Source organism: Alligator mississippiensis, chromosome 2 (genome assembly GCF_030867095.1).
Source record: "Alligator mississippiensis isolate rAllMis1 chromosome 2, rAllMis1, whole genome shotgun sequence".
In the NCBI taxonomy this organism is placed as follows: domain Eukaryota; kingdom Metazoa; phylum Chordata; order Crocodylia; family Alligatoridae; genus Alligator; species Alligator mississippiensis.
The window spans coordinates 168373633-168400304 of NC_081825.1; the positions used below are offsets into that span (position 1 = coordinate 168373633).

The 26672-nt window shown below is 42.9% G+C and overlaps 1 protein-coding gene across 9 annotated transcripts in view; it reads right to left on the reverse strand.

Moving 5' to 3' along the window:
- The window catches only part of RUFY3 (RUN and FYVE domain containing 3), a 97123-nt gene that overhangs the window by 30558 nt on the left and 39893 nt on the right, over positions 1 to 26672 (reverse strand). For all 9 annotated transcript variants that reach the window (XM_014607367.3, XM_019493502.2, XM_019493503.2 and 6 more), the window contains 10 exons: positions 18823 to 18996; positions 15177 to 15294; positions 11444 to 11545; positions 10422 to 10545; positions 9523 to 9584; positions 7152 to 7217; positions 6982 to 7051; positions 4489 to 4581; positions 3955 to 4038; positions 3221 to 3388 (listed from right to left, as the gene is read on the reverse strand). In XM_014607367.3, coding sequence (XP_014462853.2) covers positions 3221 to 3388; positions 3955 to 4038; positions 4489 to 4581; positions 6982 to 7051; positions 7152 to 7217; positions 9523 to 9584; positions 10422 to 10545; positions 11444 to 11545; positions 15177 to 15294; positions 18823 to 18996 — 1061 coding nt within the window. The remainder of the gene's footprint in view (positions 1 to 3220; positions 3389 to 3954; positions 4039 to 4488; positions 4582 to 6981; positions 7052 to 7151; positions 7218 to 9522; positions 9585 to 10421; positions 10546 to 11443; positions 11546 to 15176; positions 15295 to 18822; positions 18997 to 26672) is intronic.

The following is a 26672-nucleotide window of genomic DNA, read 5'->3' on the forward strand; positions in this document are numbered from 1 at the left end:
GAGTGGGGAGGAAAGCGGGGGGGGGAAATCAGGGCAGCCTGAAGCTGTAGGGGTAGGGGGGTAGAAGCAAGCACAATGGGGGGTAAACTGGGGAGGGGTACAAGTAGAAGGGGGCAAGCTGCTTGCCTCTTTCTCTGCTTGCCCCACTGCCTTCCCCTCCTCCTCCCCGCCACAGCCTCAGGTTGCCCAATTCCCCCTTCCCGTTCCCCGCTTCTCCACCCTCCACACTGCTTCTATCACCTGCTGCCTCAGGTCCCCACCTCCCCTTTCTCCCCCCTCCCTGCACCCCCCACCCCTCTTATTTTTGTTCCATGCCAACAGCCTCCATCCTTGCTCCAGCCAAGCCCCACAGCAGCAGTGTGGAACCAGCACTGCTAGTCCAGCCTGGCCCCATAGTGGCAGTGCTGGCTCCCCACTGCTGCTGCTACAGAGCCACACTGGAGTTGCAGCAGCTGTCTGCCCTCCTGCATGACTGTAAAATGATGGGCTTCCCCTGCCCCCCACATATTAAAAGTGTGTGTGGGGGGGGGGAAATCTTATCTTCTAATTGAGTAAATAAGGTAAGTAAATATGAAGTCAGTTTCAAGAAATTATTTGGGCACTAAAATGGAATTGGTGACAGTTAAGCAGATAGAGGGAAGTGATCCAAAAATCAAATAAATGGTGCAAAAATTAACACGGAGGCTATTTTCATGTATTCTGGTGACTGTAAATAAGATATACCTGAATCACAGGGAACAAAGTAGAATGATCAACATGTTTTGTTTACTGATGTAGTACCCCCCAATGTCATACAATTGTCCTGCATAGGAATAAACTCTTTGGCATCAAATTCTGTGCACTATTGTAAAATTAAGTTAAGGGCTGCTATGAGCATTAATTGTGTATCCTGCCTTAAAAGCCTGCTCTAGTGATTTCAGAGACATGTAATGGCATTGTATACCATATTTACTGGATTCCAAGAAGAAGTTTTTTAATCCCATTTAACATGGGAAAAAAGCCCCTCATCTTGGAATTGAATACAAGGCAGCAGGGTGGGGGAGGAGGGGGCAGGCAGCAGCTGTGGCTGGAGCTCAGTCTTGGGGTTGGAGCTACAGCTGCCTGCCTCTCTCTACCCGCTCCCACAGCCCTTAGGTCCCACCCCGCTGTCACCTCCCTTTCTTCCACAGCCTCTGGCCCCTGTTCCCCTCCCTCCTCCCAGCCTTGGGAGCACAGCCCCAACCCAGCCAGGTAGCAGGCTGGAGTGGGGATGGAGCCTGCCAGCACCAGAGCAAAGGTAAATAGGGGAATGAGGAGAGGGCAGGCAGAAGGGGGAGCAAGTAGTGGGGTGGACAGGCAGCAGGGGGAAAGCTGCTTGACCCCATAACCACCTACCCCAATCGCCTGCCCTCAACCACTGCTTTCCCTGCTGCAGTGGTGGTAGGGGGACACATTTAAAAGATGACCCCCCAATAATTAGATTCTATACATAGAAATATTTATAAATTTGTTATAATTTTCTATGTACAGAATCTAATTATTGGGGGGTTCATCTTAAATTCAGGTATACACAGTAAATTAAAAGAGTAGATTTTATTGGAATAAACTCTGGAATACCAGTGTTTTGGATTTAGAAAAAATGCTTTCCACACTTGTAGGTTTGATTGCTAAGACTTTTCATTAGAACTCAGTTTGGTTATGTGGCAGATTCTTAGGAAGTACAAATTATAAGGTCTAGGATTGTGTTGGATTTTGGAACTCTCTCTCATTCCAGAACTTTATGCCTTTTGTACTGTGATTTTATTTCAGCATTATGAACTATGTACCAGTCACAGATTAGGAAGCAAAACTTCAGGCTGGAGATGCTGAAAATATTGTCATTTATACACCAAGTTATTTGTTCCTACTGCTGTTAAGATTTATTTTCCAAACTGGGGAATCATTGGGAGGGTTAATATTGTTATCTGCACTAACAAAAGTTAAATGATCAAGGAAGGAAAGCCTGCTCAAACATCTCTTCCCAAAGAGATGGAAAAGATCCATCTCCCTACTTTTTAGCAAGTAAATAAACAATCACAGGTGGAACTATGGAACAATGACCTAGTATTGAGAGCTGCTCCAAAAACATCAAGAGAACTACACATGCTCCTGAGGCAATTCCTCCCCCCCCCCCCAGCTCTTAAAATGAACTGGGGGGGTATACTTACAAGTTTCAGAAACCTGTGATGAAAGAACAGCCCCATTCATCCAAATTGTTATCCACAAAATAATAAAATGTGGTATTTTAAAAAGGTGTAAACGTTAGCAGAACACACTGAAATGTGCGGGATCTAAAATTCAAACCAATTTTGTACAAAATGGATAGCTTCTAGACAATGTCACATTTACCATATTTACCCAAATCCAAGACCACGCTGAATTTAAGATGACCTCCCAATAATTAGAATCTATACATAGAAAATTTATAATTTGTTATAACTTTCCATGTATAGAATTTAATTATAGGTGGATCATTTTAAATTTGTGTCGTTTCCGCCCCCCCCCAATACTGCAGCAGAGAAGACAGTGGCAGGGGGCAGGCAACACAAGGGGGGAACAAGGGGAAGGTCAAGCAGTCTGCCCCCAACCTCACATCCCCCCTTGCTGCCTGCCCCCCCCCCTTTCCCTGCATCTCTGTTACCCCCACTGGCCATTTACCCCTACTTCACACTGGCAGGCTCCATCCCTGCTCCAGTCTGGGGCGCAAAGCACAACCTCAACCCAGCCCAGTAGCAGTGGTGTGGCTTGAGGCCTAGCTAGAGCTGCTACTGCCATTTGGCTGGTCTGGGAGCAAGACGGATCCTGAGAGCAACAGAGCAATGGTAAGTGACTGAGGTGTGGGGGATGAGCAGGTGGGGTGGGCTGGGGGGAGAGGTGGGGAAGGCTGCCTCAGTCTATTTCAAGACTAGAGGCTTTTTTCTCCTTCCACATTAAATGGGAGAAAGGGGGGAACCTTGTCTTGGCATCAAGAACATATGGTAGCCTTCCCTACTTGGGAAGGTTAGCTTTGATGCAGCCTGAAGATAAGTAGTATCAAATGGGAAAAAAAACAGGGATAGAGGGAGAAGTTATGAAATGGGGAAAGCAAGGACAGAAACAAACATGTAGTCTCCCGTTTCATCTCTCTGATAAGAAAAAGAAAGCAAAATTGACTCAGAGGCATCATTTTCACAAAGGGACCATAATCCTGACCTTTTCTTACCTGCAGCTTGAAGGAAAGCTCATGTTTTAGGGCCCTGAGATCATCTAGTTGCTGCCTGAGTGCTACTAGTGCATCCTGCTTCTCACAAACATCTTTTTCCAGCATCTTCATGGCCAGCTCCATCTCCTGTCGCATTCCAATCTGCACCTCCAACTCTTTTTCCACATCCTAAAACCAAATATATTTGATACCTGTATTTTAAAGAAAGTCTAATGACTGCAACATGGTTCACTTAATACATGATGGCCCTTCCATGCTGTGCACTCCATTAAGTCCTACTATTACCAATGCACACTAATCACATGAAACATGCTGCAAGAAGAATACTTTGTTGTTATGATCAAACCAGTTTAAAAAAAAGAGACCCACTATTGCAGCAGCCTAACTAGAACAAGAGTATCCCAGTCAGAACCTACATCAGTGCCCTATACCTATGGTAAGCAAAAGTTTTGATGGGTATGCATATTGGATGCAAGGATATTAATTGGTTAACATTTGTAAAATACAGATATGGAAACTGAGCTCACGCCTAGTCAGCAATGTGCTCGAAGAGTAGGACAATCACTTCTGAAAGAGTATTTTTAGAAGTGGGCTTAAATAAAGCATTCTGCAATATCATCAGTCTCGGCAAGTCTTGATCCATATAACATGCCACCCTTAAAAGCTGATTATTATGTAATGACTACTAAAGAAAATCAACACTGTTCTGAACTTTGAGTTTAGACCAAGCTTACCAGCCGTAGTTGAGTCTCTTCCTTCAATTGTTTGCGTGCTTCACTCAGTGCATGTCCATCTGCAGTTCTGTCTTGCTTAGTTACCTAGAGTTAGCAAAAAGATCAAAGCAGAAGGAAATCAAACTCTCGCAATCTTGGTGTTTGTTATTTACTTCTACTTTCTTAAAACAAATTTCACAGTTGAAAATGTTGTTAAATGTATTGTCTTTCCTAAGTTAATGCAGCATGCAAATTCCTTGTGAAAATAACTTGTGTGAGCACAGGAAAAAAGTATTTAAAGCAGCCTGTACATCAGTGTAGCTATTCTCAGACTATATACAGTAAACTTTTTAAAGTATGAACTAATTTGATTAAGCACGTTTAACATTAAAACCTAAAAGCACACTCCAGAGTAGATACCAATATCTTCTTTTATGGTTATGAAGAAATAATCCTGGAACAGCTCACTGTATTGTCCAGTAAAAGATAGGATTATATAGCAAGAGCATCATTGGGAGAAGTTATGCACACAGAGACACATAGACACACAGACACCTTGCGATTGGATTCTAAGATATAAGAGCTTTCTTCTTTAACTCGTTCCATCTCTTCCTGCAGTGTTATAATCCTATTGTTTGCAACTGCAAGCTGTGAACAAAGAAAGATAATCACAATTTAACATCAAAAATAGGTCTTGCTGTATTTCTTCTCTAGGCAGCACTTAACCTTTGAAACATTGACTGCTAAATTCACTAAATAACAAACAAAAAGTACTGTTTATAACAAGAGTTCAGCCTTCACACCTACTTGTTCATTATGAGCTAAAATGGAGGCCTACCAATTCATTTCAAGTAGGTCAATAAGCTACTCAGTAACTATATCTGGTCACAAACCACCAGCGACCCTTTGGTCCCTCTGCAGAAAGTTCTTTTAATGGAGCTGTGTATGCAGTGCTGGAATACAAGCTCTTAAATGAAAGGAAATATGTCAATTGAATCCCAACTACATTCTTTGGACTTGAGTGATAAACACACAAACAAGGGAGGCCATGGGCAACTGGTGCCACCTTAGGTCAGTGGGGCAGTACGTGGCCCCCCCCAGAGACCAGCAGCGACTAGCTGCAGGGGCCCCCCCCAATCTCACCAACAGGGGGTGGGAGGAGCCCCAGAAGTGGCTGGCGCTCACAGGATAGGCAGATCAGAGAGAGCTTGACTATTTACTCCTGGACAACACACAGGATTCTATGAGCCAGGGATTCTCTGAGCCAATCTCTATTGGAACTCTTAGGAAAAAGATATCACCTTTGACCAACCAGTTACTCAGATTTTAATGCAGTAGGCCAAAAACAACTGGGTATAGTTCTTTCACAAGACAACATAATTCAAGTCTTAGATGACTTCCTTTACACTACAGAAAAAGCCAGCGACATTCTGTGATACTCGTTGAGCAGCTTCATAAAAAGTGTCACAACTGGATAAAAGTGGTTTTAAAGTGGAGGTGTATCTGTAATGGTCTGGGAAATGTGTGAAAGGCAAGGATTTTTGTGGGTGATATCTTTTACTGGATCAGCTGCATGGCTGGGATAAACTTAGACAAGCTTTTGACTGCAATATGTGTAAATCTAGCCCAACCATGCAGCTGGTTATCACCTACAAAAATTCTTCCCTCAAAAACTGAATAAAGAGTGCCCTGGCAACCATGTGATGAAGTGACATGTGACACAATTAAGTGGCTAAGCTCTGATGATAGCTTTGGAGGGCAGCATGTTTCAACATCAGATAAATGATACCCTTAAACAGTATGGAGATTTTACTGAGTAACAAATAAACAAACACCTTTACACACACTTTGGCACTAAAATTAAATTTGACAGGGGTCATGTTTGCTTAGTACAACATTCATCTCTTTCAGGCTGTAAATGAGAGACCATTTGCTACAGCATAATCGGAAAAAAGGTCTGTATAATCCATATTGCTTTTTTAATATCAAGTACTTTGTTTTTATTTGCACAATAGACCTTTTCTCCCTTAACTTTATGAGCAGATAGTTTCATTAGTGAAGATTCATGTATGCCACAGGAGAGATTCCAAAGCTCTTTATAACTGGAACACATCCATTAAAACACTATTCAGTACGCAGATGTATACACCCCTTTTGATGCGATATAAATGAGCAACACATAAAAGGCCATTACTGTATTTTTCCAGATTATTTCTGTGTACTGACTAGACTGTGAGCAACCAAAGAAAATGTAAAGATTACATTTCAATTACCATTTTCAATTGTTGACTACCTTAAGAAAAACTAATGGAAAAAGTTGAATAAAGCGAGTTTTTAAACAAAATGAAGCCCTTTAAAAGTTTTCCTTCTAATTCTTAGCTCACTGGGATTTACAAAGCCATACAGAATCTGTGACTACACAATCAGATCAATGCATCCTGACAAAGTACAGACAGTCAAAAGCCCGAGGCTGAATCGATGCAATCTTTGCAGGCTTTTTAAAACTGCATAGATAGAACCAATAAGCAAGTGAAATGACATTCACTTTTCAAACAGGAAAGGCAGCCAGACCTGGGCAGTGCCCATACTAATAGCCAGGGGGCACTACAGCAAGCCTCCCAGCCTGCTAGTCCCTGCAGTGACCTAGAACCCTCTGATTCCCCAAGCCATGCCCCCCCTCCTCAGCTTCCCTGCAGGATGAGCAAGGGTGCAGGATGAGCAAGGATATGGGGGTGGGGCAGGGAGCCTGCAGCAGGACTTGGCTCCACCCCCCGAGCTGGAAGCAGGGGCTGGAGTCCCCTAGTTATGCACCTTTCTCAGCCTTCGGGCAGGCTGAGGGGAGGGGGCAGAAGGGCAGGCAATTGTTTTAATTCATGCAATTGCTGATTGTCCCCGTTGTTGAGTCAGTAAAAGCTGTCAGCACACTTTGTACCTGTTTCAGATTCCCAGTTTATTACACAGTACAACTCGCATTCAGGAGACATCACCTCTGCTTTAATTACAGGCTCCACAAGACAATGACAAAATGTCCTTGCCTGTGACACCTACCTCTTCAGTTAGTTTAGTGTTAGATTTTTCTAAAGCATCAACCTTTGCCTGCAGATTGTTCACAGTAGCACTGTCAAATCAAAGAGAAAAAACTACTGTAATTATATTGAAAGAAACCAATCACTTTGTATTTCTTTTAGATGACAGCATAACAGAAAAGAATGTGTTACCTTAAGTGTCTGTTGAGTTCTTCTACATAATTTTTCTGATCCAAAATAGCAGTAATTTGACCATCTCTGGAAACAGAACAAAGAGTCAGAGGTCCCTCAAATGCATTTCTTTCAACCTCTCTCAGCTTCATGGCAATAGAAAAATTAGCCCTGGACCAGCTCATTCTTTAATTACCTGAACACTCATCAGCTACGTTATTTCCCTGAGGGTTATATATGGAATGGAGGACCTGATAGCACTGGACTGCTAGCAAGAGACAGGCTGACCCCATCCAGCCTTTCCCTAATGAGAATGACCCCCCTTCCCCAACTGCTTAGGTTGTCTCTGAAAGCAGGGACTCCTAACATAGAGCCCAGAGTAGTTGTGGTTCCATGCTGAGGGGACTTCATCAGAAGACAGAACATAAGAAAGTGAAGTGACATCTTGCCTACGTTGAACCACAAGTTGCTCCCAACCCGCCCCTTCACATCATAAGCACAAGGATAGTGATCTTTAAAGCTTTATGTGAAATCTCAGTAGGACAGCCCTAATAGGCCACTAGACATTTCTATCTTGGTCAGTTCTCCCATGCTGTAGAAGACAAGGTATGACGCAATGGCTTTAAACTGCAACAAAATAGATTTAGATTAGGTATCAGGACAAACCTCTTTACTTTTAGAACAGTGAGGCAATGAAAAAGACTACCCAGAGAAGCTGTTGGAAAAGTTCATTGAAGGTTTTCAAAAAGAAGCTGTATAAGCATTGGACAGGGTAACTTAGAAGCATGATTTTTCTATTCATGCAGGTGGGGCAATCAGATCTTTGAGGTTTCTTGCAACCCTTGATCCTATGATCTAAGGTTCATTTAAACCAAGTAGAAAACCATTTGAACCACAGTAGGGGAATTCCAATGGGTCCAGAAGACTCCCTGTGATGCATAGGCATATTTAAAAAAAATGAAGGGCAGTTAAAAGCTATGCCTTTCTGCAAAATGAGTTACAGCCCTTTGACTTCTGACAAGTTGCCAATGCAACATTCAGCTGAACAAAGGTTGGTAAATCTCCATTACAATATTTGCTGGGGGGAAAAAAAAATTAAGACAATATATCAATTAGCACAAAAAAATTAAAATAAATGAGCATTAGGGCTGCTTAATAAAACAGTCATGTCACCAGGACCTTCCCAATGAAAGTTGTAAACAGAACTTTGATGCCATCAATTTTTGGCATGAAACATTAAAAATAATAATTTTGAAGAGTGAGAAATACAAGAAAAAAAATACTTGAAAAGAAGTTGACCCACCCCCACTTCCCTCCCCACCTGCCACCCACCCCCCACCCCCACTTTTACCCTTGCTCTATGCCAGCATGCTCCATCCCTACTCCTATCTGTGGCACAGAGCACAGCAGTACAGACATTGCGCTGCTGCTATGGGACTGCACTGGGACCACACTCTGGGCCCCAGGCTGCAGCACAGATATAGGAATCTGCCAGCACTGGAGCAAGGTAAGCAGGGAGGGGAGGGGAGGGGCCCTGAGACTGAGGGGGGGCAGAAGTGGTAAAAGCCCAAGCCTGCAGAGGGCTGGTACAAGGGGGAGCAGGGGGGAACTCTGATAAATACAGTATTCAACATGGATCACGTACTGATATTGGAGGCTGAGCACCTATCCCTGCTGGTTGCAGAACCATTAAAAAAAAAAAGTACACAAAAACCTAGGGTGCTTGCAGACATAAAAAACCTCCCCAAAACAGCGCTTTACTTTAAACTCAGTGCTTTCCCATGCCAAGCCCTGTGCATACCCCAAAGAGGCAGCACATTACTTCAACCTGGTTTGCCCAATGTCTGTAAAGATTGGGCACTTTTGTGGAGCTTTTTTGGCACTTTTAACTAATAGCTGATTGAATAAACTTTAGTTAACAAAAAGCCCTGCTGAAGCGTCTGATCTTTACACAGGCTGCAGAGCCAGGTTAAAGTAACATGCTGCTTCTTTTGGTAAAGCATTATTTTTTTGTTTGGGTTTTGTTTTTTTTAAATGTCTGCAAGCAGCCTCAGTTCCTAAACTAAAGGAGAGCTGCAGAGAAACTTTCTGATAAAGAAAGTTTGTTTTATAAAAAAAAAGAAAAAAGAAAAATAAAACATTCTCCCCATGTTATTTTCTAGTTACATCAATAAAAGCACAAAGAAGCATAGGTTTTGCAGAATCTTTCCTCTTTCTCTGGTCTTTAGCTTCTTAGTTGTATGTTGTAACCAGAATTGAAGCAGAAGTCAAGAAAACTGTATTGTTTTTGTTAAAAATGCAGGATGGATTATGGGGTAACTTAAAATTCTACTGAAAAAACAAAAATAACCCAAGGGGAAAAAAAAGGACATGCACTTGCCCTTGTACTTACCCCTCATTGCCCTTTGTGCTGTTCCCATCCTTCAAGTACATGGAAAAATCAATAACTCCAACCTACAAGGGAAGAATTTAGTATATTTAGGAAGAGGTTAGAATCATGTGTAAAATAAGAGTGTTCTTACCATAATACAAATTTGGTGTTGTATATTTAAGACATTGTGTATTTGAGCGCAATGAGGTTTCTTCCAATTTATAATCTGAAATAAATCCACTATACTAAACTGATTAAAATGAGGATGAGTTCAAGTGAAAAATCAGCAACCTTATAGTGCTGAAAGAAGGGAAAAATAGAAGATTCTAACCAACACACTTGTACGTACAGCTCTCATGGCTAGTGTAACAGAAGTGCCCATTAAGCACACACACTTCTAGGAAAAACAAACAAAAAAAACATCTCAAGCCAGAGCTACAGAAGCAGCATCTCCCTCCTCTTCAGCTGTCTCCTTCCTATACCCAGAGAGGATAGCAGGGCGGGGGATCACTGCAGTACGAAAAGATAGCAGTGGAAAGTGCTCTGGCAGCAGTTTTCTGCAAGGGATGTTACATCTACATGACCAAGCCAAGTATAAAAGATCCACTGCCACTGGTAAATCTCAAGAGGAAGCTACTGAAATCCTAGTAGTAATAGTAGTAACAACAACAATAATAGTAATCGTCATCATCAACAAAAAAAATCCCACATTTTGGCAGCATTTTCAGCCAACTATACGAAGGAACAAACCAAAAAAAAAAAAAAAATCAAAATAAGGAACATAATCATAACAGCAAGTTTACAGAATGTTCCTTAATTAGCCAATGAGTGTAATTAAAAACCCATCAAATCGAACACCAGCAGAAATTAAGGGCATGAAAATTCATCCCAGGAATAAATATTCATCAGCTCTTCAGTACCTGTGAATCCAGGTCTTCTCCTTTCATGCAGAAGTTTGCATCAATGACATTTAACCCCACTAAGAGGCCAGCAATTATGGCACCTTCTTCTTCCATCATGAGTGCATTAGGCTCATAAAATTCACTGAAAGACATTAATGTGAGACGAGGGCTCCATATGGAAGGAACTCGATAAATTCCATAGGTACATATCAAACTGCTGTAAACTCTTCCTATGTTCTAGCTTTGGCTACTCTAATACCACTTGAAAATCATTTTTAACATACAGGTAGAGACTTGTTCACAAGATTAATATTAAAATTAAGCATTTTGCACCTGCTAATTCTATTCTATTTTATAAGCTTCACTCAAACAAGATCACCCCCATGTTCGCCAAATGGCAATTTTAAGCTTCCTTACCACTCAATACAAATGAGGAAACTGAAAAAAGTATCACTCACTGAAAACCTAAAAACTTATATAACAAATAAAAACATCACCCCAATTATCACATACTGTTACTAAGCATTCACATTGCACTTTTCACCCAAAACTGGCAACACATTTTTCAGACGTGAGTCATTATTATTCCCACTTTATGGACAGAGAAAAATGGAAGTGTGAAAGCAACTCACCCAAGATTAAATAGCAGGTAAATGACAGTCAGAAGAAAATCCAAGCGTGCTTTATTTCTACTCCTGTGCCCTAGCACCTGAAGGACAACACTCCCTCCTTTTTATGCAAATACAAGCATCTTACCTCTCATTACCTAAATAATATGCAATAGTTGATTCTGCTTCACACTTTTCTTTCTATTTAAAAGTAGAAGACAACAACTTTCAAATAAAAAGCAGAAAATCTGAGAACTCAGAAACTAGCTCTGGATTTCACCAAAGCTGTTCTCAAACAGAGGTAACAGTACTGCTGTGATGTCACAATTGCAAAATAATAAATGAATTCCATTTGAGAGCAATGGATGTACCTCACTAGGGAACACTGAGTTAAAGTAAGCTCTCGAATTCAAGAGAGCAGGCACTGCTCACCTGAGAAGATCCTTTCTGTTAATTAAGGCTTTCATGTATTCAGAAAGCTTCTTCTGCATTAAGGCCAGACGAAGCCAGGCTCTTCCTCTACCCACAGGCGTCCTAGCAGAATTCAGAAACAAAACAAAGAAGTTACTTACATATATGGCACATATTCACATAGAGTTTTAATGTCATCTCGAAGCTGTATTTTTCACCCATTGTTATGGGTAAAAAAAACTGACTGTAAATTAGAAATACCCACGCAATCATTTGTCTTTGTTTCTTCTTCCTTCTGTTACCTTCTATCCTCTTTCCCTTCTTCCCATGTGCTGTCTTATCTAGACTAGGGTGTCAAACTTGTTTGGTTCTGTGGGGTTTCCTGAGACCCAGACAAAAGCTGGTGATCAAAACCCCTGACTATGGAGGTGGGAAAAGAAAGCGTAGGGAGGTGAGTAGTTAGTTAGTTCACTTATTGTGAAACAATAAATGACATTCTAGAAACTTGTAATGAATTTTTAAAACTTTCAATGGTAAGGAAGTGTAAAAGTGGATGAGCAGATTTTTTCTCCTTAGCATTTACTCCAAAGCCCCGAGGTCAGCCCAAACAGTGACAAAATTAAACAACACACACATAGCAACTATAAAAGACAAAAGTCAGTTTTTTAAATGCAGTTATGCTATGTAGGCAGCATGCCACTTCTTCAAGCATTTTGGTGCTTGCATTTGGAGACATTACAGCAGATGGTTGCTAGGAGAAGCTTTTCTATCGTGCTGATTTTGGTTCTTCCCTCAGCAGAATAGCTCCTGCAGTGCTACATGGCTTAATGGTGGTGAAGGAAAAGGAGGCAGGAAGAGGTCAGGGGAAAGAATCAGAGCAAGGGGTACCTGCCTGTAAAAGAAGTAGGAAGCAGAGAGAGAGAGGGAGAGTACATGTGTGAGGAAGCGAGCATGTACACACGTGTGTGCGCACACTGACTCCTCCAGGACTGAGGGGCAAGGCATGTAGCCTTCCTGCCCTCGCTGTGCTAACAGATGACACTATGATGCAACAAATGAGGCAGGCCGCCACCTACACAAGGGCATTCTTGGCTTCATGGAACATTTGACAATTTTTGACTGTGGTCATTATTTGAACAGTCAGTTGACTAGCTTTCCCAACTCTAGTCTGAATTAACACAACAGGGATGCCCACACACCAGTCTGTCTGTCTGTCTCCTCTTTTTCTCTCTCCCTCTCTCTGAGGCCTTGACCTTCTAAGGGTCCAAGAAAGCATATTTAGAATGCTGTTCTCCAAATGCTAGGTAACATTTGTAACACGAACAAGAAAGTTTTCTGGTTTTAAAGCTTCACCTTTTATACTTACCTCCTTTCTCCATTTCTTCTGGCAAGTAGAATATACATAGTTTTATAAATGTAGGTGTTGATATGCAGGATCACAGCAGTGGCTCACTGGGATTGTATACAATGGCCAGTATTCAAAAGCAAAGGCCATAAATCCCAGAGTAAACAACAACATAATCCCAGGAAAAAAAAAATCTAAATTTTAACACTTTGTAAACCAAATAACACCACAGACACATATACACTTTCTTTTCTATGAGCAGAAAGAGGTAGGTAGCTGTGTTGTCTTCTGTTTGACTTCAGACTAAGGTAGCAGTACACCTTGCTTTCTGCCTTTCTCTTCTAGTATAACTAAAGACTTTGCCCCTCACTCTCCATTTATAGGTGTCCTTTAAAAAAAATAAAAGGAAAAAATCCCATTGTGATCAACCTCCATGTTTTGTATCAATTACTTCCAGAGGTTTTTAAATCATTACTTCATGATCACAGAGATGGTTAGCCATGTTAGTTTAAACCAGGTAGAAGAAAGGGAAGAGTGGCACCTAAAAGACTGACGGACTAATGAGGTCATACCTCTCTGAACCAGTCTCCAATGTGCCACCCTGCCCTACATCCTGTCTTAATTAGTTTTAAGTTCACTGCCTTTAATCTTATTGGATGGCCCCCAGATTTTCTATAACAGGAAAGGGTAAATAGGAATGCTGGCCTGCCATGCCAGCACACACACACACACACACACACACACACACACACACACACACACACTAAGCCTACATGAACACCTTCATTAAGCTTCAGTAAAATCAATGGGACACATGGCTGTGCCCACATCACTCACAGGGTTAGAGCTTCAGGTGACAGATGCCTTGGTAAATCAGGAGACCTTCCCTATGCCTGTGTGTCATGTCAATTACTCATCTCCTCTCTGAATTAAGGAGTCATTCTTTCCTCTATTTTTGTATGGAAGTCTACATCTCCTATCGTTTTTGCTATACTTCTCCACATATCCCACTTCAAAAAAATATATATGGCAGAAATAGGAGTTAAGCAAAACTAAGCACACTAGCTAAGGTAAAGGTGTCATAAGATGCAAGGGTGTCAAACTCAGTTGGCCTGTGGAGCTTCTTGTGGGCTGGATGACCCACAGGCAGCAACAGCAGTGTTAATCCCCGCAAAATGTGAGACCCAAGGAGTTAATGAAGTTGCCACTCAACCTTACCCCCACTTTCCTTCATTGCTGCCATTTTTAGTTGTCTTGATATATAAAATTATTCCCTCTACTCCACAAATTATTACCTTCCTATTAATATTTTTGACTGTTTGACCACTACCCCACCTTCCTTTTTAAAATCAATCTTTTCAACAAACTCAGATAGTCACTGCGTTCCAACATATCACAGAAAATTCTTACGGTATATTTTCCTCCTCTTAATCCACCCTCCTAACACACTTCCTCTTGAATCAGACTGGAGAGAAAGGGCTGTTTCTTTTCTCAGAACTCACTGCCATTCATTTATTCCTGGCATGAAACATACAGTTCATTTTTTACAATGAGAAAGAACATCCTTCCTCAAGACCAATTTTTTTCTCAAAGGAAAGATTAAGGCCCCATCTACACATTACACTTAAAGCATGATTAGCCAGTTAATCAGGTCCAAAGTGGTCACTTGACCACACATTAAATCAATTAACGGCAGGATAAAAACAAAAATAAGCTACAAAGTTATGTGCAATGACTCTGCAGCTGCTTCCTATCATGCCATTAACTGATCATGTGGCCAGGGCCAGAAAGCTCCATCAGCTGATCAGAGTTCCCAGGTGAGGGGCCCATGTGCACCCCCAGCCTGGGCGCTCCCACCTGACACTAGCTCCCAGCCACGGGAGTCCCATCAGCTGACATGGTGTCCCAGCCACAGGGGCACCCCATGCACTCCTGCAGCTGCAAGACTGCAACTGAGGCAGTATCCTAGCCACAGGGGTTCACGGGGTGCCCCTGTGATTGGGACACTGTCAGCTGTGGGGCTGGGACCCAGGGTCACCTGATGGGGCTCCCAGCCATGGGATCATGCAGGGGGAGCCTGGGATCAGGATTGGGCTCAGAATCAGGCTCCCCCTGCGCCAGCAGTAAGATGTGGTTGGGTTCCAACTTGTGATCCCACAATCATGCCTCCTGCCAGCCACACGTGGCATGACAGGAGGTACAACTGTGTTGATCACACATCAAATCCCATCGCACCTTTACCTGCCTGTGTAGAGGGGCCCTTAGATCCATTTGTACTGACAGGAAATGGCAGAGGATAGATTTTTCTCCCCGGACCCTAGACCCTTCCCCTCCTTAGAATTAGTCTACTACTTACAATTAAAGCCTACAGGATTTACCTGTAAAGCAGCAGAACAGGATTTTACTTACTTAAGACCTGGTAGATCTTTAACACTTGCTGTGATCTCAGCAGCTTCAGGAACAAGCTTCTCTACCAACTCTAGAGGTCCCCAAAATGACTTATTTTGCCCAAGAAAAGTCTTCTTGGCTAAAACAAAAAAGATACATATAAAATTAACAGGTCTTATACCCACACCATCTAAATACATCCTCAAGCTTGTTCAAAACTGAACTGAAAGCAAATCTGAGACCTCCAGGAAGTTTTCTTTTCAGAAATATTAATGACAACACTGTTTTATTTTTTTATCTTTTTCTTGTAAATAAGTGGGTTCAAGAACAGATTCTCAAATGGTGGAGTGCACCCTAGACAAGCAGGATTGATTGCCTATCATGTTTATGGGTGATATTAGTATAAAGTAAATGAATGATAGCTTGGAACAAATGCTGTCACAAGTAGATATTTAATATGGCATGGAGGAAACACGAGCAACACCCAAGGACAACGTGGTGGTGAGTACCCTTGCCCCAGCTCCTGAGAAAGGGGCTAGAATTTCTACCAGAATGCTGTCACTAGACCTTTCTGTAGTGCACTTGGTCAGATCTGAATCTTGTTAGAAAATAACTCTACCACCTCCTGATTTCTGACCCTTCCCTTTCCTCTGCAGTTTCCAAAATCTTGAGAAAGATGGTTCCCTTAGTTAACCACTCTGGTGCCCACTTTAAGCAGCAAGAGCATGAAATGATACTTTTGCAGTTTTGCTGGTTTCTGAACAGTGACAGTGAAGCTAATCAGATTGTTATTAGCATGAAGCTATGGACACCGGTAGTGGTACTACAGCTGTCTCTGCAGACTTGGATAGCAAATACTGCAGTAGTTCATATACAGCTCGTATCTAGAGGGTTATTTTCACAACTGTATTAGAAACTTATTCTTGTTGCATCTTTCTTATAATTAAAAATAAAAATGAATGGCTTAGATGCACACACCTCACCCAAGATATCTTCTCTCTCCCTAGTGAACAGGAAAGTGGATTTTTTTCTTAAAACCTGCACCTACTGGTGCTAAAAGGATAAAAATAAATCTCCCTTAGCATAATCTTACTATAACCAGCACTGAAATAATTTATTCAATAAGTAATCAAAAAAGCCATCAAGCCACCTGAGAGGTGACTTGATAGCCGCGTACAAGTAGGTCAAGAGTGAGGATCAAGATCTAGGGGAGCAACTCTTCAGGAAGGTACCCCTTGAGAGGACCAATGGACACAAGCTAATTGAGGGAAACTTTAGGCTGGACATAAGGAATAAATCTTTTCTGTAAGGGTAACTAGAATCTGGAACACACTCCCAGCAGAGGTGGTACAGTCACCATCCTTGGAGGTGTTCAAGAGGAGACTGAATAAGTACCTCATTGAGCTTGTTTGAGTGCAATAACCTCCTGCCCATGGCAGGGGACTGGACTCAATGATCTTGCAGGTCCCTTCCAATCCTTTGATTCTATAGTGCTTGGAAGCAGCTACTAAAATAGCATTGCAGGAGATCTGTACAAAAGCTGCAGACAGTTTAGACAATCTCCAATTCATTTTCAAAGTAAATGCTCTTTTCTTCCCCCAAAGTAGTCATTTTATATATTTATTACATTTATAAACTGTCTTTCCTGACAAATGCTCATGGCAACTTGCAGAAGAGGGCAAATAACTTATAAATCAAGTGAATAAGAGAACAAATAGGAGAAACAAAAACTTGTAAAAGCCAATAGAGCAGGGGAGTCAAACTCATTTGGCCCCCTAGACCAGAACTGAACTGCAGGGCTCCTCACAGACCTGATCCAGACCCACCTCTAGACACATCAGGAAGTTGCAGGGGTTAATGCAGTCAACCCACTACCTCTTCAGCAAAAAGCTTTCACAACAGGGCTCCATACCCCAGAATTTGGTGGTGGACCCTGCCCTGGCTTGCACCATTCCTGAATTCCCGGCAGCTCCAAGAGCCCCATGGGAAATCATACATTTGATGTACCTGCAGTACAGTATTAAAATGAACTACAAAGCAGAACTCGTCTAAACAATATCCCAGCTTAACTTTGCTTGCTAAACACCTGCCCAAACAGAAAGATCTTAAGAGTGTTTCCAAAAGATCTACAGGGTCAGGCTCTGGCAGGCCTCAAGGGGGAGGGAGTTCCAGAACTGAGAGGCAACTACTACGGATGGCCTCCCATGTGTTTTTGCCAAGTGGACTTGGTGCACTGATGCTATTTTCAGGAGGCTACTCTTAACTGATCTTAGGGATTGTTCAGGAATTGTGAAGCAGCATAAGGGAGAAGACAAGCCCTTACTTACATCAGGCCCAAACTACTTAGGGCCTTATAGGTCATAGTGAGAATCTTGAATTGCACCCAGAAAGCTAGTGGAAGCCAGTGCAGACTCTGGGATACTGAAGTTATGTGCCCTAGTTACCCACCCACAGTCAGAAAATAGGCCACAGCATTCTGCACCAGCTGCATCTTCCAGATGGTCACTGAGGACAGCCCCACATAAAATGCATTGCAGTAGACTAGCCTTGAGGTTATGAAGGCACAGATGAGGCACACTCAAATCTGGAAGAAAGGGTCAGTCTTCTCACTAAATGTAGTCAGTGAAAGGCATTCCTAGCCACCACTAACCTGAAAAGCAGGTGCAGCACAGACTCCAGAAGCACCTTAAGGCTGCAAACCCGGCACCTTCCTTGACAAAGGGAGACTGAATTCCATAAACAATAGGTGTCCTGACTCCCCACATTCCCCCTCCAGGTCATGTGGGCTGTCCACTGCCATAACCCCCATCTTGTCTGGATTCACCATCAATTGGTTCACCTGCATCCACACCCCAACTGCAGCCAGGCACTGGCAAAGGTCTGACATGACAGGCAGCAAATCACTGATGATATTTTTGCAACTTTAAGTTATACATCCATACTTTATGGTTAAACAAACATGCCGCTGGTACCTTTTGAAAGCTACACTTCAGATTTAAGCCACACAACAACATCTGAAACCTATACAACTAATAAAACTACTGAGAAAGGGTCACTGTGCTACAGCTCACCACACACTCAGAGAAACAATACTACTTTTTTACTGCAGGAGAAGGTGCTGAAAAGTAAGAAATTAAGTTTGCTGAGGAAGCAAGTTATTCAGCAATGGCTTCCAGTCAACCATATTCAACACACATTTAAAAATATTAAGAATGATGAGCAGCTTTAAAAAGAACCAGGTATGCCAGCCAGATGATTATACACGTATATAGATTTCTTCTGCTTTATGCCATGCCACTTTGGCTGCAATCACCTTGTTCAGTCTCTTTATAAATTCATAGATTGTAAGGGGCCAGAAAGGACCTTGGAAGATCATGAAGTCCAGCCTCCTGCACTAGGCAGGAAAGACAACTGGGGTCATGTGACCCCAGCAAGGTGACCATCCAGTCTCCACCACCTCTGAAGGGTGATTGCACCACCTCTGGAGGGAACGTATTCCACAGTCTGGACACCCTAACTGTGAAAACATTTAGACTAATGTTGGCAAGTCTAATTATAAAAGTTACGTTCTTAAAGCAAAACTACCTCACCTTCCCCACCTCACATTCAGATCTGCCATACTATCCCAACCCTCTCCCCTAGTAGCCTTTTAATTTAACATTCTTACCTTTCAAGCCATGTTTAAGGCAGTGCTCCATCACTACAAAGAACTGCTGAAGAGGTGCATAGTCTGAATCCAGTGTTCTGCCCAAATTAAGTGCTGACTCAATCAACCCCTTTATACTCAGTTTAGCCATATTCATTAGGTTCATGCGTTCATTAGCCATGAGATAATTAGGATCTATAAGAAAACAAAAAGGCAGTGTTTGGTGACAAAAGCAGTATTAAATATCATAAATATTATTCTCTATTGCCTTCAGAACAAAATTTAAGGGTTAAGACTTTGAAAGGCAGTCATTTACAGTCCACTATTCTTTTTTATTAAGAAAAATTGAAAATCTGCTCCACCAGAAGTGATCAAAGGCTCTTTTTATTGAAAAAAGGGGGGAAACCATATTTGGAACAGGAAGAGTAAACTCAAGCTACTTTCGTTCTGCTAAAGAATAATCTGAAAAGGAACAGTGCTAGCAGACATGCATTAATACTTTACTTAATGTTTTTTAATATGCTGCCACTTAATCTGGGGAGCGATGTGATTTAGCTGTATGCAAAGAGGAGTGACCAGGAGAAGGACCAGTAATTAAATGCCAGTAAGGTACATCTAGCTTGTAATTGGTCCTTCTCCTATGGATATACAAGATGCTCCTCTGCCCCTTAAATATTTATCCACCCAACGCATTTTCTACCTAGTCTCACATTGCCATTTGAAATGCAATACACTCAGAATTATTACATCAACATGACTAACATGCCACCTTTCTTGCAACTACCAACCAGACAGGCAGCCATTATATTATCTCTGAGGCCTCCCCAACATACCTATTACCATCCAAGTCTTTTCCCACTTTTGATACTTTACTTCCATTGCAATCGTCATTAGCAGTTGATGACTGTATGATTTTGATTCCAGTCTCTAAATACATTTGACAATAAGCTAACTGCATGCAGCATCCCCAAACACACCACTAAAATTCGGATTATTTTCAATGCTGGAAACAGAGTAAGAACAAGACATTTTCCAATTCAATTGCTCCAACTTCCCTGTCTTCAGGCCTCTCTTTACCCTACCTATTCCCCTGCTAGCCTATACAAAATGCTTATGTAAACATCTTTTCTTCAACTTTGACTCCTTACAGATTTCCATATTAGAACCCAAACCAGACAGGGAACCTAGTTATAACAGTGTCATCCCATGACCTGGGTATAAAGCAGCAATCCAAACTTTCAGTATACCCAGCAAGAGGTAGTTAACTGTGTTAGTCTGAAGTCTGGCAGAAGGTAGGGCAGGGTGACACCTAAAAGACTAATTTGTTCAGAAAGGCATGTGCTTTCATAGGCGACAGCCTACCTCATTACATGCACAGCATTCAGGCTCCACCGATGCTGAAGTATAACTTTCAGGGGAACTTGTTACAATAACTAAATCATTGGCCATGGGTAGCGAGGGCACACAGGTGCACATGCACCCCCTGAGCTTGGCGGTACACCCCCTGCAAAAAGGCACCACCAAACACTGCTGGCGGTGCCTGTGGGTGGTCCCTGCTTGCCCCCCCCGCTGCCACCAGCACTACAGCTGCCTGTGGGAGCTCACCGGTCACCGTCGCCGCCACTGCCTGTGGGAACTCCGCGTGCCCCCACCCAGCCTCCAGGGGCACACAACGTTCATGAACTAAATACTATAATGGACAGGATCTTCCTGCCTTGGGCAGGGAGCCGGACTAGATGATCTCATGAGGTTCCTTCTAGCCCTACTTTCCTACAATCTTCCTATGTATGTCCCCATAAGTGGGCTACAGTTTTTGTACAGATTCTGACAAAGTAGACTGTTGCCTATGAAAACTTATGCCTCTCTCAAGGAGTTAGTCCCCACCCTGACCTACCTTGTGTGTACAGCAAAAATTTATATTTCTGGGAACATACATAGGAAGGCCCTGGCTACTGTACTATTTAGCTGTTCTAACAGATTCCCCCAAATGTTACATTTTAGTGCAAATGGGGGCTAAATAGGAAGAAAAAAGAAGAAATTGTACACAAGTATAAGGGAAAGAGTTAAAATTTCACTTCAGTGCTTTTAAAAGTCCTCTCTGAATACCTGTCCTGATGGTCCCTTTACAGTCTCATCTGCAACTGCCTTCTTTTATTCATGCCACCCTATAAACCAGGGCTGTCCAACCTCTGGGTAGCTGGGGGCCCCACACAGTGCCAGCTGCCATTCCAAGGACCACTTGGCATACAAACCACCCCCTCCAGGAGTCACCCCAGCACCTCCCCCACTCCCAGGTCTGTGCACAGCATGAGCACCCTTGTTTCTTACCCCCAAGCTGGGCTTGTGGCATGGGCAGCACAGTTTCCCTCCCAGCCATGTTTGCTGCCCACCTGCAGTGCAGGAAGCTGACTCCTGCTTTTGCTGTATGCACATATGGAGCATGGACACCCTGGCCTCCCTGCCATGTGTACAGCACAGGCACTCTGACCCCCTCCTCCTGTTTTACCCCACCCCCAGGAGCAGGGGCAGGAAGCAGAAATCAGAGGGCAGGGGAGTCCAAAGAACCCAGCTCCCATGATAGGAACTAACAGGAGGGCAGTGACAGCTAGGTAGGAGTCTGTGGGCTGCCAGCTGGACCACCCTGCTGTAAGACTGCTTCTTCTCCTTCCTGTTTCTTCCACGCTATTCCCTTCCCTTGGTATACTATACAAATGGGGATATGCCCCTGAGGCCTCTTCCCTGCCTCCTGCAATCACATCTGTTCAGCCAAGCTTTCTAGCTATAATGATTAACCACTATTTCATTCATTTTCATTTAAACTAATGCTCTCAACATTTTAGACAAAGGGATTCCACTCTTCACAAAACACATTCTATCCATTATAAACCTGTCTACAAGCACTTATGTCAGTCCATATGCAATTTGCCTATTTACATTTGTTAATGGCTTTACTATGTTTAGCAGCAGAAACACAGAGAAGCACTCAAGTGGACCCAGACAATGGTGGTTTGCCAAGAAAAATGTCTAGTTTCTACAAGGAAGTAAAAATATATTTAAAATTAAAAATATTTTAAATGAGCTGCTGAACTGGAACAAGTTGGGAGACTGCTCTACTTAAATACTGGGGATGTACTTAGGGAAGTATGGAGATGAATAATGCCTAGACAGAAGTCACCTAGATATCAGCAATATAACGATCCAAAGGCCACTATTTTATCTTTTTATAACTGATATCCAGCTACAAGCTCCATTTGTTGTAGAGGTGGGGCGGGAGCAAGGGAAAACAAGTGAAAGAACAAAACGTATGGGGGGAGAGGGGGAAGAAAGAACAAGTGACAAAGAACAAACTAAAGGAAATGCAAGGAAAGCTCTTTATTTATTTTACGTTATGCCCTTTATCACTGAACTGAAGACTGCAACTGTAATTACATGTAAATCACACAGAGAAAAAAAAACAGATCAGCCAAAAAGGCTTCAGAGCTTTCCAATATAAACACTGCACTATCACAAACGTCGCTACAGAATAGCGATGCTGCTGCTGATGAAAGAACATGAAACATTTTTCATTTTAACTTAGTAAAAACATTCTGAGATACAAATGGAATTATTTCTCATAGGTTTTTTTCTTCCCCCTTATACAGACAATCAGTTGATCTTGCTCCAATTCCATGTGGATTACCTACTCTTCAAAAAGTACTCACTGATCTTTATTGATGGTTTTTTTGTTAAGCAATAATTAAACTGACTTGCGAAACAAACTACCTTTTCCCTCAGATGTGCTCTTCAGGTCACAGCACATGAACTGGGGAGGATAAATACACACCGTTATTGTCTGAACTGAACTTGTTCTATCGATGGATGGCTGTGAAGGCCAAAACCTGCTTGACACCCACTACATAAAACAAATTCACAAACACAACAAATGAAAAACTTCTGAACGATAATGTATTTCAATCAATGCCAGCCACACAATGCATTTTTTACTATTTACTTTCAGAAAGGAACAGAGCTCCGTAGAAAAAACTAACAGGTTGCAGCTTAAATCCATGCATCGGGCTTGCAAATCCACGTCTAAATTGAAATCTTTAAAGACTGTCAAAAGAACTTCTACACCGAATCTCACAAGAATAGAAAATAAACATGGCTACAAAGCTGTTTTTCAGTCTGTGACTTTCTGCAGTTTGAACGGGTTTAATATAGTCTGGCAGACTTTCAACAAAATAAAAATGGAAGTGAGGTCAAGAATAAAGAATGGTTATTTACCCTATAGCAACTACAGTTCTTCAGGATGATTTTATTTAGGGTACAAGTCCACCATAGTCTTACATGCATGACACTATACAAGTGGGGTACATGTACTTGTTTTTTAAATAAAAATGTCCATCTTTCAAACCACACTTCTCCCTCAGTTCTCTTGCAATTCAATGCTCATGTTGCCAAGGACTCTAGAAAAAGTGGAGGAATCAATGGCAAGTTGTAGGAGCCACATAGACAACATCTTAAAGAACCACAGTTACCAGAGCGACCAATCTTTCTTTTGCAGGTATGTGTCAGTGAGGATCCAACTATGACTAGCAGTGATGGAATTGAAGGATTTCAACTGCATCAGTCAGGGACTGCACTACCGCTCTCCCAAATTTGGTATCTGATCCAACTGGCCTATCAAGGGATCTCTTCCCAATCACCACCAAAGCACGAGACAGACATTGTTGCCAAAGCCACAGAATTAGCGACAGTCCTGCATGTTTCAGACAGCATACAGTTGAGCAATGTATTAATTGGAGCTACTAGTCAGTCCATATTGTTTTGCACTATCAATATAGAAACTCGCTTCCATTTTGAGGGCTCTCTCCTAGAGAGCATCCTGTTTTCAAGACTATTTCCTGAAATTGCAGGCACACCTATCTGTAGTGCTCAACCAGCTTATGAACAACCCATAACCCATGACTTAAGGCCTATGTTCAGCATCTGAGCTTGGTCCACAGAGCATGTCCAGACAGGTTGGCACATGAATGGGAATCTGCCTGGACATGTGCAATTGGCCTGATAGTCAAGGATTGCCTCAGCCAGTAAGAGCTATGAGTATCAACATAGCCAAGATCAGATGGAACAAGATTATTAACTGGGGTTGGGGTGGGGTAGCAGAGGAGACATTGGTGAGAAGTCATACAAGGTCAAGATCACTAAAGAAGAAAGGCATTTAGTCCCAAGCCTAGCCCAGCAATTCTCAACTGGGGTGCCACAAGATCCTTCTGAGTGTCATAGATTGTGAGGAGATAAGCACTTGCTCTTCCCCACTCAGCCCCTATGCAAGGAGGTAAGTGTAGGTTCATCTCTGGGTAAAAAACTCTTGCTTACCCCTGCTGGCATCTGTGCAAGAAACTAAGTGTTTTGCAAACAGAACTTTTTTTTCTTTCAAATAAGATTTGCTCTCGGTTGGGCAGGTTTCTTCACCACAATGGAGTACACCCAAAGCATTACTGCACTATTGAGTCATCATGTTCCAGTCATTTATGGAATTCACTGGTCAAGTTATTGAGGGGTAACATGGTGCCTACCCCAGAGCACTTCTAGTTATAGCATAAACAAACTGCCATTTAAAGAAAATACACAAGACAATTTAATGGGGATTGTGATTACAGTGATTGGTTCTTCAAACTGCGAAAATGCTGAAAAACCCACTAAGGATCACAAACACAGGGTTTTCTACATTCTTTAAAAAGTATGCATTTCTTAGGATCAGATCCTGCTATTTACTATTTACAGGTGAACTGCTGCCCTCATGCAGAGCCCCAGTGAAGTCAAAGTAATAGTATAATCTCCTTGGGGCATGGAACTCACAAGTTGGTATAGTGTATCGCAAAATGCCCCTGATTCTAGTTACAGTCAATGGATGCTACTGTAATAATAATAATAAGCATGTTCACGGATGCCAGTGGTTCCTCTGACCCAGCTATGATACAATGCATGCTCCTGATCCAACTATTACCTGGTCAGGATCTGCAAAAATGACATAGGGCAGTTCCATTTGGTCACAGTGGCCATAGCCAAAGCACCCACACCACAGCAGCCCTGAGAGGGCCTTGCTATTGTACCCTGGTTGAGAGTCACTGTTTTAACAGAATAATTTAATTAATTTTTAAAAGGAAACAAGTATCATGCATCAGAAAAAAATCTCTGCATTTCAGTCACCTAGAATCATTTATGAAAAACTAGGTAAATTTTAGCAGTCCAGATTATGAACCCCTAATCGCCTGTATAATTTCAAATACGTGTAGCAACTGCATCCATTGTTGTCACATTGAAATCCTATTTATAAATGAAGGATTTTCTCCAATTTTAGTTTGCTTTCTCAAAGCCCCTGTTGTGACACTTGGATAAAGCAGAAGGCAGTAGTTTATACACTCATCTAGAAAGACTATAGAGCTCTCCCTGTGAATAAGCAGAACAGGAATAGATTCTGGATAGCATAATTAGCACTCTCTCCTTTGAAGCACTCATGTATGCCTCCTGAGCATTAGAAATGTAACAGATTTTTTTTCCAGTCGTGCTGCAAGCAGGTGGATGTAGAGGCTGTTTCTGGGGACTGGCAGAGGAGCGGCAGCACATGGAGCAGAGCTTCCCAGCAGTCATCTCAAGCAGCACTTCCCGGTGCCGCACAGCAACCAGAGAAGTGGTCCCCAGCATTGCAACTCAGCAGCGCTCCACCCAGCAGCAGTGTGGCAACAAGTTGGAGACGGGCCTTTGGATGGCAGCCCTGGTGTGAGAAACCTCAGACCCTAAACAGCCACCCAGATAACTGCAGAAAAGCTACTGAGGGGAAAGAGCTGTCAATGGCCGTACCAGCACCAACGAGGACTGGAACAGCCAGAGCACTGGCTCCACCAAAAGCAGCAGAGGGGCTGTCAATGGAAAGAAAGCCGACACCACCCACAACAGCAGTAATGAGGGCTGGCGTAGCGACAGCAGCACCAGTAACAACAGTGGAGGCTGAAGCAGCCAGGACACTTGTAGCTGCAGCGGTGATAAGGGCCCCTGGCAGTAGGGCCACTGAGTCTAGCTGTCACCGCAACAGCACCGCAGCCCCAAGTCCCCTTGGAAGTCCAAGACTGGCTATCTGAGGGGTGGTGAACCCACCAAAGACAACGAACTGTAAGTCGGCCACACAGGCTGTGGAGCCCCAGGTGAGTGCCCTGCAAACAGGCCTAGGCTAGGAGCCAAGCAGTAGTAAGAATAAGTCTACTGCTCAACAGAGTCATTGCTGGGGTAGAATTTGTATGATAAATAGGCTAGTAAAGACACCTCATGTTAAAACGAAGAGAACCCAACACCCTCAGAGAGAACTCTTTGCAATAGACTGATTGCCCCGATTCGCTCATAAGAACCTGCTGGGTTTATCCAGAGAGATGTAACAAAGCAGCTGAGCACCCAGGGCACTGGGATGCATGGGGGACAGCAATGACTTCTGGCTGCCATCATGCCACCAACATGATTGTGCAGCTCTGGTGGCCACTGTTATGGCACCCCTGCTTTTTCTACATATCTCAAGGTATCAGGCATAGCTCATGAACACTGAGATGGTGGGGTGGATGGAGCATCCCACAGGTGTGTGGGCCCCCACCTGCATGCTTGGCAGTGAACCCAGAAATGAACCAGAAGAAATTTCAGGTCTGCCAGGGAGCACCCTGCCCCTCCCCCCCCACCTCAGCAATCAGCCGTGGGGGGACCCTGGGTGCCCCCAAGACCCAGGAGGCGACAGTTGCTGAGCTGGGGGGGGCAGCGTGCTCCCCGGCAGACCCAGAAGCGGACTGGAAGTGCTTCTGGTACACTTTCAGGTCTGCTGCTGAGCTCTCCGAGGACCTGGGGGTCGC